The 11,480-nt window shown below is 38.9% G+C and overlaps 1 protein-coding gene across 6 annotated transcripts; it reads right to left on the bottom strand.

The window, feature by feature from the left end:
• Nucleotides 1–5,953: 5,953 nt before the first annotated feature.
• LOC121904567 (uncharacterized protein C9orf43 homolog) lies at nt 5,954–11,427 on the bottom strand. 6 transcript variants are annotated; one of them, XM_042422371.1, is made up of 9 exons: nt 11,330–11,427; nt 10,032–10,216; nt 9,650–9,809; nt 9,274–9,352; nt 8,807–9,184; nt 7,779–7,956; nt 7,008–7,134; nt 6,713–6,837; nt 5,954–6,562 (listed from the first exon to the last, which is right to left on the bottom strand). In XM_042422371.1, the coding sequence occupies exons 2-8, from the start codon at nt 10,189–10,191 to the stop codon at nt 6,831–6,833; spliced, it is 1,089 nt and encodes a 362-aa protein (XP_042278305.1). In that variant the 5' UTR covers nt 10,192–10,216; nt 11,330–11,427; the 3' UTR covers nt 5,954–6,562; nt 6,713–6,830. The 6 variants fall into 6 exon arrangements, with proteins under 6 accessions (XP_042278305.1, XP_042278309.1, XP_042278308.1 ...); XM_042422375.1 differs by having other exon boundaries at nt 8,807–9,181; XM_042422374.1 differs by having other exon boundaries at nt 10,032–10,198.
• Between the last annotated feature and the right edge of the window lie 53 nt (nt 11,428–11,480).

Here is an 11,480-nt window from a genome sequence, read left to right as displayed (position 1 = left end):
CCTTAAAAAGCTCCCGGTACACTGCAGTCATCACTCATCCCTCTGTTACCCTGAATGGGCTCCATTTTTTCCTCCATGCACATACTGTCTATATTGTACAGTCATACAGAGCAGCCAGAGCTGATCACCAGCTGAGTATTAGATTTCGTAGATGAGTGTGAGCAGATTATGTCATGAGCCGTGGTGCATTTGGATGCCCATGACTAGCAGCAGGCCCTCTGGTGCCTTGACATATAAAGGTTTTTCTTCATGTTTGTCCTCAGCATCCATCCCTTTCCTACACATTCATGATAGTTTTTCACTGTATTGAAAAGATCAGCACAGTATGACTTTAAACTAAAAACATCACTGCAGTACCAATGCCAACAAGAATTTAGTTGAATTTAAACTTTTTTTGTAGTTGACAGATTTACACATCATGAAAAATACATTGATATGTTATGATACATTATGACATGACACGACATGATTGTCACTTTTTCTTGAGCGCTTTGTAAATATAGATTTTTCTGGTATATATATGTGTGTGTGTGTGTGTGTGTGTGTGTGTGTGTGTGTGTGTGTGTGTTATATAAAAATAGATTATCATTATCATATTTTAAATCAGTCATTGAGGGTTATTCATTTCTTGTAGAAGAAAAATAAAGACTGTATTTCAGGAGAGAATTTTGGCATTTTCTCATTCACTTCAATACAGTTTGGGTTTTTTTGCTGCTACCATCTAGTGGTCATTAGTACTTCTGTACTTCTTGTAGCGGCCAAGTCAGAGTCTGAACATGTGATCATTCTTAAATTTGTGAATAATTACATATAAATATTTATCTATGAATCACACCTGAATATGAATACACTTAACTACCAGCTACCTCGGAACAATTCAATGTTTATTTGTATTAGGTGTACATCATGTTTTGTCTGATTGACTATTAAAAAGTATATTTTTTATATAAATGTGCCTGGCTTGTTTTTATTAGCTCACATAGCTCATTTCATCAATGGCCTAAACTCCTTTAATAGCTGTGAAAAAGCTATTTACATTGTTTTAGGTTCTGCTAATAACCTAACACTTAAGACATAATGGGATTTGTGGTATTGACTGTATTTAAGAAATGACTGCACTAAGTTGCAAATTATGGTCATAATTGTCATAACTTCACCAAATGGGATGAAAATATTACATCTTTTAGTGAGGACGTTTCTTTGAAAAGCAACCATTTCCAGTGTTTAACACAAAAGAAACAAAAAGGTATTTACTAAGTTTATGTGCTAACGTCTAAATGGTAGAAATAAGGTTGATTACTTTGTAAGAAAACATTACATGTTTATACGTGCTCTGAAATCACTTCCAAACTGCTGGTAACATGTTTGACAAATGTATTATTGTATGGGAATATATTAAATCAGGATTGAAGTGCCTGAGTTGGACCAATATCATTTCTATCTTTCTGTTAAAGAGATGGAAAATGGACTCTTTAAAAACTACAAAGCACAATTTGGCAGAATGACTCATTTGTTCCAAAGTGCTATTCTCACTTCCTTTAACGAGGCTTTGCTCGGACAGGTTTTCATTAGCAGGATGAGGCAGTTCCACACACTCTTAAGACTCTTGAGATGAATAAAAGTTAATGAAAAAGTAGGCTAGTCCTGCATGTGGTGGCTGCAGGTGTGGCTGTCCTGCAGCCACATACAAAAGGGGGTCGTGATTTAAGCTGGCAGCTGCCCAGGCAGCGGGGCAGAGGGAAGCTGTGGCCTGCACATTCCTCTACAGCATCTAATAGGAGTGATGACAGCAGGGAGCACAGAGCAGCAATAACTGGCCACAATGCTAGCAATGCTAGCAATAACCTGGCCATTGTATGTCTGGCATGAGCAGGTGTGCTGCAGGTACTGATGACACACCCCTTCCACAGAGAGGCCAAGGTATGCAACAAGTGGATTGAACTAATAACTTTTACTGCTGCGGCCGTAACTGAGCAGCTTCTCTCTGTACAGTACTTGTAGTTTCAGAGTGTTTTTCTCAGTCAGTTTAGTTTAGTTAAAGGTACATTAGAGCTGCACTAATAAATGTTTTTATATTAACAATGACTGTGTGTAATATGAAAGATGTCACCCATAGTGACAAACCCACAGAGAATTATTACCAACTCTGCAGCTGCTTTCAGCTCTACGGTGCTTTTTAGCTTCTTTTAGATTATTGTTTAGGTTTTACGGCCCGTAACTCTGCTGTCATCAAACGCCACTGTACACCACCTGCCTAGCACCAAACAGCAGACAGACAGAGACTAGCTGGTGAACACAGTAGAGCATTTAGCAACTAAAGAGTCAGATATTTTTCTCTGCAGCTGGTGGAGACCAAACCAGAGCCAAAAGAGAGTCAATATTGGACTTGTGTTCATCAGGTGGACAGAAACTCCGCATGAATGCTTAAGTTGCTGTGTAGATGTGTAAACAGGCAGGTTTATATGCCAGTGTTGTGTTTGTGCTGCTGCCCCCCAGTGGCCAAAAAACAGTTGCAGTTTTAAATAATCTACAGTATGTCTCTCATATATTGGAAACTAGTTTGAATTACAACAGCAGCATTTTGACAAAATTGTTGGATTTTTATCTCTTGAACCAACCATTATTAAACAAATATTAAATAATTAATATTATATTAATAACAAATTATTAAAATTGTTGTTATTGTTATCATTTTTATAAAGAAATTACAACTCCAAAGAGAAAAAACAATCAAACATTAAAACTGTATTAATAGATTTTTTGGCCGCTTGGGGATCACAGCATTAACAATAAAGTTGATATGGCTAACATGTTAGCAAACAGTTGCTCATTTACACATCCAGCAGACAAAAAGCAACATTAGCATTTACTTGGAGTTACTGTACAAGACTGTACACAAAATTAAATTAAGCCATCATTAATTCTAGCTGTGACAAAATGTGTTTGGTGAAAAAGGCCTGCTGGAAGGACAGTGTGATCCTCCTGAAGTGTGGCTGGATCTGAGGATCTGAAAACTTGGCGTGGACCTTCTAACCAGTGTTTTACAGAAAGCAGAGAACCAACGATATTGTAAATTGATATTTAAAAACAACATCTGACGCCTAAAAAGGAGTCAAACTGTGTTTTGTGAATAAGACGTTATGCAATGGGTGGAATCGTACTTCGTTAAATCCCCGATTGAAAATGGAGATCAGTCAAAGCAGAGAGGGCAAAACAGTGTTGCAAGATACTGTACCAACAAAGTCATTCTGCCTGAAAACACACTGAGCACAATCTGACAAACAGCAGGATTTAGCTAAAAATGACAGAGCCAGAGCCATCAACACAGACGCTGCCTTTCCCCTCAGTGAATCTGAGGTTTCTTAAACGGCACATTGCATATTTAGTACACTAGAATAAACAAACTGGCATTTCAAAGGGACTTTAGTGTGGGAGCTGGTGGTGTAGCCGACTGACAGAGAGTGTCCTGTTAGCGGGCAGGGGAAAGGTGGCACCGCTACACAGCGCTGCCTGTGATTCAGAGGGAAAAATGTTATCACAGCAAAGCCGTAAACAGAAAACGTTCCAGGGCTCCCCTACGGGAACTGGAACACAAGCACATAAAGCTCACTGTGCCTGAGGCCTCTGGAAAGCCAATATACAGTAAATGGAAATGAAGTCACTTTTGATCAAGAAATGACAGAACAGAAGGCATTGTATGTGTGAGTAAGAAACAGGCCTGGAAACGCTCAGCCTTGACGTAGCTCATTGCAGAGCTCCTTTCCCCTCAGCAAAATAGCGAGATCATTTGTTTGCTCAGCAGCTAGCAGCGTGCACTAATACCCGATGACAAATATTCAGTGTTACTGGCGTCTAAAATTAGCCGAGAGTGTTTGCGTTGATATTCAGCTGGATTGAGGTCATTTATTCAAAGGGCTCTTTGAAACCTCTTGAAGGTTTGAGGTGTGAAAATTCTTGGAGGGCCTTGATTAATTTCTGAAGTGAAAGAAATGGACAATTTTAGACAGACAATATTCTTTATTTTGATCCCCATTAGCTTCCACACAGTGGTCTTCCTGGGGTCCACACAAATGGTCCAATATGCTTTACAGCTGACGTTAAAATCTGGATCATTTCATTTATGATAAAATCACATAAAGTTCAGTTAAGTTCTTGAGGAGGAGGAAAAAGAGAAGCTAAAATCTCTCTGGCTACGTTATATCGATTACTGGAGTCATAAAATATGAAGTCTTGAAGGTGTTTGATTCACCACGCATCATCACTTCTTGATGTAACATGAGTTGTTAAACCTGGTCTTATTAATATTCTCATATTAACAATTGATTTAATCACTAGTATATTATTGTGAAAGGGCTCACTCGTAGTATCAAAACCATAATGAATTATCACCGACTCTGCAGCTTTACGCATGTCTACGCAGCTTTTTAGCCTCTTTTAAGATATTTTTTTGGTTTTACAGCCGTCAACTTTACTGTTGATTCACCACTTTCATCAGAAGCTGTTTTCAGCTGTGATGAACCCACTAAACACAACCTGCTCAGCAGCAAACAGCAGACACAAGAGATAGATACTAGGGCTATAACTAATAACTGTTTTCAATATTAATTCATCTGCCAGTTATTTTCTCTATTGTTTGATTAATCATTTCATCTATAAAATATAAGAAAACATAGTGAAAAAAATCCTGTCAAATTTTAATGTCTTGTTGTGTCCAACCAACTGTCTAAAACCCAAAGATATTCAGTTTACAGTGATAGAAAACAGAGATTGTTTGGCATTTATAGTTGCAAAATGACTTCAACAATTAGCAAAATATTTGCCAGATAAATTGTTTTGTCAACAAACTGTGACACTATTTTAAATGTGGTGCAAATCTTTTTTTAAATTCTCGCACTCTACAATATCTTTACATGACAGCAGAGTTAGGGAAAATTGATTGTGGTTATGGCAAATAAACTATAATACAGTTATGGCAACTAAAAGACTTGACGGGACTCAAACTGCAGTCTCCAGCATTCATATCAACCTACGCATCCATACTGTCTGTCTAACTACATAAAAAATACTGACTACTACTACTACTTCCTGCCCTTGAACCAAATGTTGACATGGGACGTAAATTGTGCTCTGCGAAAATGTCCAATACTTCAGATACTGGGCTGCTTAAAGTCACATGGCCACCATGTAAGGGTTGAATTTTGGAATCAAACTGCCAGTAACTGATGTATAATGGTAAATTCAGAGTAAATAGTCAAGCCTCTGAAAAAGCATTTAACCAGAACCATAACCATCAACCAGTTACAGCAGGGACAGCTGATGGAAAGTAGCTTGTAGATAAATCTGGTATTATGTGTGTCTTCTCTTTTTTATGAGATTAATGTTTATTGTACGTGGTCCCTTATAAAGAAATGTACTAAACTAAACTCATTTTAGCAACATCTTTGCTGTCTACTATTTAAATTGAATCAATACATCACTCTCAGGGGGAATTCACCCCAGTAGTGATAAAAAAGAACAGCGAGTTAACCTGTTACCAGTTTAACAATGATGTTAACATGACTCAGTGTGCTAAAAACAGTTAAAAGTGAGTTAAACCTGGAGCTGGAGCTTAGGTCACAGATCACAACATCATCTGGCAAATGTCTGCAGGAGCAGAGCAAAGCTGAACCGACCAAAGATGGAGGTGAGGGTGACATCATGCTACTGACGCTGCCAGACAGCCAGACACAATATGAAAACCTCTTTACTCCAGTCACTACACTGCTCATAAGATCAGCATGAAACCAATCCAGAGCAATAACAAGTCAATATGACTAAACACTGTCAATTTGAACCATTAATGTTAATCTCAGTCTCATCTTTCTCTCTGAAGTTCAAACAAACATTATGATTAATACATACTGATGAAGGAACTGTTCACTATTCAGCCTATTCAGTCCAAAATCCACCAGAGAAGGCTGCATGTTTATCTTTATTTACTGTATTATTATTTCACGTTTCAATCATATGATCTTCCCAGTTTCTAGACCCTCTTTCCTGATCCAACAATGGCACTATTTCGTCATGAGGATCACTGACCTAATCTAATTAACATCAAAAACAGCCAATGTTACATTTATCTAAAGTTGACTGAATATATTGCGATTGCCTTCTGAATTAAAACTATGGCGACCAAGTAATTTCATTCCAAAATTTCTTCTGTCGTGCCTGCAAAAAAAGATATCACCCCATGTTGTAATCATACTCGTACATACTGTAATCATTTCTATACTGAAAAGTATTTTTCCAGAATGGTCCAGTTTTCAAGTTAACCTGACCTTCAGTGACTCTGTGGTGACACCTGCTGCTGTACAGCCATGTTTCTAACAGGAACCAGAGGCTGTTGTTATCTCAACATCAGATACCGCTCATTTAATGCTATTACACATTATTTCACGAATGCTCACTTTAATGTCTAATTAGGCATGTTTACAGTCTTCTCTACCTTCTTCATAAATAGAAGGGATTAGACTGGATGGTGGAGGCAGTAGACATGAAGTTGGCGGGCAGTTGTCTGCTGTTGCTGGAGACAAAGAGAAAAAAAAATCACAGAAAAAGGTATTATAACCTAGTATCCAGTACTTTAGAGAATGCTCATAGTTCAGAAAGTAGCATGTACTACAAAAAGGGCTGTTTTAATCTTGCACTTTGGCTTAAAACATAATAATTATACTTCTGCTGAGTTGACCGGGTTAGTTCCACAGTACTTGACACCAGTGAGCTTTGCTTGGAGTTTGGAGCAGGATCGGCCCCTTTAATACACGGCTTCATATCATTCTGATCATCTGCATCTATAGTCTAGGAAATATATGAAATTGTTACTTGTGACCTGGGCGTTCAGACTCAACAGCAAAGTTTCAAAACAATATCAAAAGGAGTAAAAACCAGCTCTTTCAAATGCAACTTTTTTTTATTAATAATTCGTTAATACATTTTATGTGAGTTTGCACGGAGGGATCGATACTTACGATTTGTGCAGTGTTCCAGTAACGGTATGTTGAAAACCTTCATTTGGAGCCTTCATTCCTCTTAGCTGTACAGTACAGCACTGCCATATCTCATTCATGTAGGCTTTATTTTGGCATTTAGCAGCGCCTGTGAACACAAATATCAAACATAAACTATGTTTGGCATAAATCTATCGAATGAGTAAACAACAAACTGTGTCTACAAAGCCTTGAACATTAAATGGAGAAAGAGGAACTGATGCAGACGCAACTGTTGAAAGTTTGATCAGCTTTTCAGTACTGCACTTTCTTTTTCTTTTAGCATAAAAAAGTGCCAAAACAACAATGTACAAATGAGTAAAAGTACTCGTAGTACTCATTTTTGCAGAAAATCAGTCCCTGTGATTGATATATTAAATTGATTTAATACAATACATTATGAAGCATCGACTCTTTGGTGGAATTATTGACAACTCAGAGACATCTGAAATATGACACGGAGACACATCTACGCACTGATTTTACACAAGAGGTCACAAGACAAAAAGGTTGGATACAACATGTTTAATCTGATCATATGTGTTTATGTCAATTTTTTATCTCAGAAGTAACTATCAAATAAAAGGCGGAGTGGAGTAAAAAGTACAATATTTCCCCCTGAAATGTAGTGAAATACAAAACACATAAAATTCTCAAGTAAAAGTTGTACTTAAGTGGATTACCGTTACATTCCACCGCTGCCCTGCTCATCTCGTAGCCCCCTGGTAAATGGAAGTGGTGGTCTGAAGTTACCTGTGGTTGAAGGGCTCTTGGACTGGTAGTATGAGCTCAGTATGGGGGCTGGGTGGAAGCTGTCCGGTACATGTTCTGCCTTGTCCTCTAAAGATGAAGACTCAGCAGGCAGGATGTGCCTCCTCCACTGGTAAGTTTGTCTCTTCAGACTCTCCCAATCAATCCCATCGATTCCAGCCTGGGCTCACAACGTAGACAGAAAAAAGATTTATATTAAATCCAACGATACCTCATCACACGTTGGCATTAAGCAATCTCAACTGTGGGCTGGAATATTTAATATATCTATAGCTAAATTTGAATCAGCAGTTTTGTCTCAAAAAACGGTCAAACTGACAACTGCACCAACAGTATCAAGCTGTGCACATACTTGGCATACATCTTGCATGATTTCATATGAGTAATTCATTTGTTTATGAGCTGCTGAGAAAGAATTCATTTCAGCCTTCCTGCACTGAGGCCTGCGTAATCAGGGAAGTACGTGACCAACAACCAGTCTCTACATGAGATGTTGAAAACACTAAATAAACACAGAGCTACAAGCCCAGTAGAAAACTAGAAAGCTATCAGAGTTGGCATCTTTGGAAGCTGATGAAGACTCTCACTTTACAGTTTCTCTTACGCATTTGCAGGCGGTGTTATTGATGGTGAAACACACACATGTACTCGTAGACTTGTGTTATCATGAGCGACTGAGTGAGTGGGTGACAATCTTCAAACGTCAGCACTTTCAATAACAAGTGTTCCAACTCTCTGAAAGAGAAGATGAACGGCCAGAGTGACACTGAAGTGATGCTAATGAAACTACACCAGAACAAACCTGTACAACAACACTCACTTCTCTTTTTTATCCTTTGTAATTATCTTTCCTTTCAGTCTCTACAAAAACTCTAAAAAATAAACAACATTTGTACTTTTCTGAAATGTCAGAGTTGAGTGTTTTTGAGTATTTCCGTTAGAGAGTTGAAGACTTGCGGTCTGCGCCGTACAGAAAAAGATAACCATAAGAGGAAAAACGGGTGTCTAACCTTCATGTCCAGTTTATGTTTGAAGGTGCGGTGCTCATCTCGGGTGTGCCTCTTCTGCATCCCCTCACAGACGGGCTGCAGAACCACCTGTTTTTTCCTGGGGCGGAGGGTCTGGGCTGACCTAGGCGGCTGCTGGTTGCCTTTAGCCTCAGGGGCAGTGACCAGAGTTTGACCCACAGGAACAAGATTGTGACACTGGGGAGCGGCAGGGACCTTCTTTACCTGGAGGTCACTATGTGGGCCTGGCCAGGACCTACCAGGATCTGATGGGTCAGTATCCACCTTCAGCCAACCCTTCCCTTCCTGATTCAACTGGGACTTCAAAGAGGTTTGCTTCAACAGAACCCTTTTTCTTGCCTTGTCCTGTTTGAGTTTCTTCTAAACCAAACAAGAAATTATATGGCTTAATTCAACTGCACACGTTCACAAGTTAGACATGTTGTCTCGTTAGATATTTTGTTTTTCACCTTGATTTCAATGGATTTGTTCATCTCAGGAGAGGGAAGGAAAATCAGATTCTTGACATGAAGCTGAGGAGGCTTAACACTGTAATTAAAAAGGCAAATGAGAGGTCAGTGTAGTAGATGACTCAACAGACTTTACTGACCAAAAAACGAGAGATGGCATCTAAAAGAAGATGTAGTACTAAACAAAGGTTTGCACAAACAGATTTATTTTATGCTGTTTCACTATATGTTATGTTACATTGTTGGCGTCAAATTCTTGTCATGTCATGTATTCCTTCTGTTATCTTGAAAGATAATTTATTTCATTAGTTTCCATCTGTGCTGCACACAGAATCAGCTTCAAAATTTTTTAAATTAAAACAAAAAACCAACATACTGTCTTCTTGCTCCCTTCGGTGAAGCCACGTGGCTAATGAGAGCATCGGTAGCAGCTTTTGAGACATTATCTTCACTTTTAAGAGAAAAGACCTCAGTGGACGAGCCAGCGTTAGTCCAGTCTGCTGCATTAACCACAGTGACAGCTGGAAACCTATCATCTGGTCATAAAGACAGGAAATGATATGACTACAATTACAATATGTATATTTTATTAAAACTACAACAGGAGGCATTTCACTGCCTTTATTTACAGAATATATGTGAACATTAAAATATACGGACAAACTGGAAAGCCCTGAAGAGTGTGAAAAGTGTGACGATAAGACATGCCAGCACCTCCGTTAAAAGTAGGGTTAAAGGAGGGTTACAGGTGTGCCTACCATCAGCAGCTGTTGCTGAGGCCCTGCAAGAGGTGAGGGCCTTTAACATGCGAGGTTTGCCTGCATGGATCCGCTGCTCAGCCTCCCAGCAGCAGGTGTGGGAGCACAAAGGCCAGAGACAATGAACTTCATCCAGAGTGGTAGTGGAGGGGCTGCCCATGCCTCAGCTGACAGAGACACAAACCCTGAAAGTAATGTTGTATAGTAAATCAAGTAACATTTTACACACAAAAAGTAATTCAAAAGAAGATCAGCATTTCTATCAAGATGTCAGCCAAACACTGAAGAACGTTAGCAGCTTTGTTTAGCCCCATACCTGTTGCTCCTTTATATGTACAGCACCTCATGCCTTCAGTTAGATGACACATGATGTTATGGTCTTTTCTGAATTGCTAAATTCAGAATCATAAATCAATCAACTGATATATCACTGAGGTGCTCTCTCAGAATAAGCTACCGGTGGACTAGAGGTCCATTTAAGTTAGGTATCAATAATGTCTGTAAAGATAGGTAGGTAGATATAAGGTAGGTCATCTCCATTAAGATGTTGCAGTTCCAAGGTCTTCTGGTGATGTATGTGGACAGAACAGACAACTATTACCATAAATGTGCTTAAAATGAAAGGCATTAAGTTTTTAATATCTTTCTTCCACCTGGAAGACTGAGCCATTAATATTCAGTCCATGTTAAGAGGTATATCCCACCTGAATGTGTTTCACTTTAAAACACAGTTTTACTCCATCGCTCATCCTGACAGAGTAGCTGTAACTGTCAGAACACCAGGATATGCTGGAAAAGTGAGTTTTCTAGTCTTGTAACTAGGTTATATTTCAACGGCTCTTGTGTGAATACATGTACTACAGGCCCATTTTCAAACCTGCCTTACCTTGGAAATAGAAAAAGGGAAACAGCGGATTATAACACTAACCTAGCTAAAATGACGGCAACGTAACGTCTACATATACGTACCATGCGTCTGGTAACACTGATAATGAGCTAGCTTACCCTGACTGTCCTCAGCTGACAGAACTTTCTTTCGCCGGAAGCACACCTGATTATAACACAGACGTCTACCTGCAAAGCTAGCTAACTTTTATTGATGACCTATTCTGTAGGTTTTCTATTCGACTTGTGAGCTATAACAATGTTTCACAACAACACTGCATTCTTTTCAGGAAAAGACCAAATTTATAAAATGCAGTTCGTTGAATCTTACATTTAATCCATTTAAATGTGAATTTAGCTTTCGTCTCATGTAAACTAAAACCTCTAACTGCTATAGTTCAATGATAGCCTACCTTTCATGTGACTGTTGAATGAAATTAAATGTTTAACTCCAGTTTAACGCCAGTTTCCTGTAGTCTGGTGCTGTTCATGGTTGGCGCTTCTGTTGCTTAGCAACAGTGATCCCTTACAAGGGCTCCAGCACCCCCTGCTGGTCTGAGGCAT

Source organism: Thunnus maccoyii, chromosome 9 (genome assembly GCF_910596095.1).
Source record: "Thunnus maccoyii chromosome 9, fThuMac1.1, whole genome shotgun sequence".
Lineage (NCBI taxonomy): Eukaryota > Metazoa > Chordata > Actinopteri > Scombriformes > Scombridae > Thunnus > Thunnus maccoyii.
This window is presented reverse-complemented; position numbering and strand designations above follow the sequence as displayed.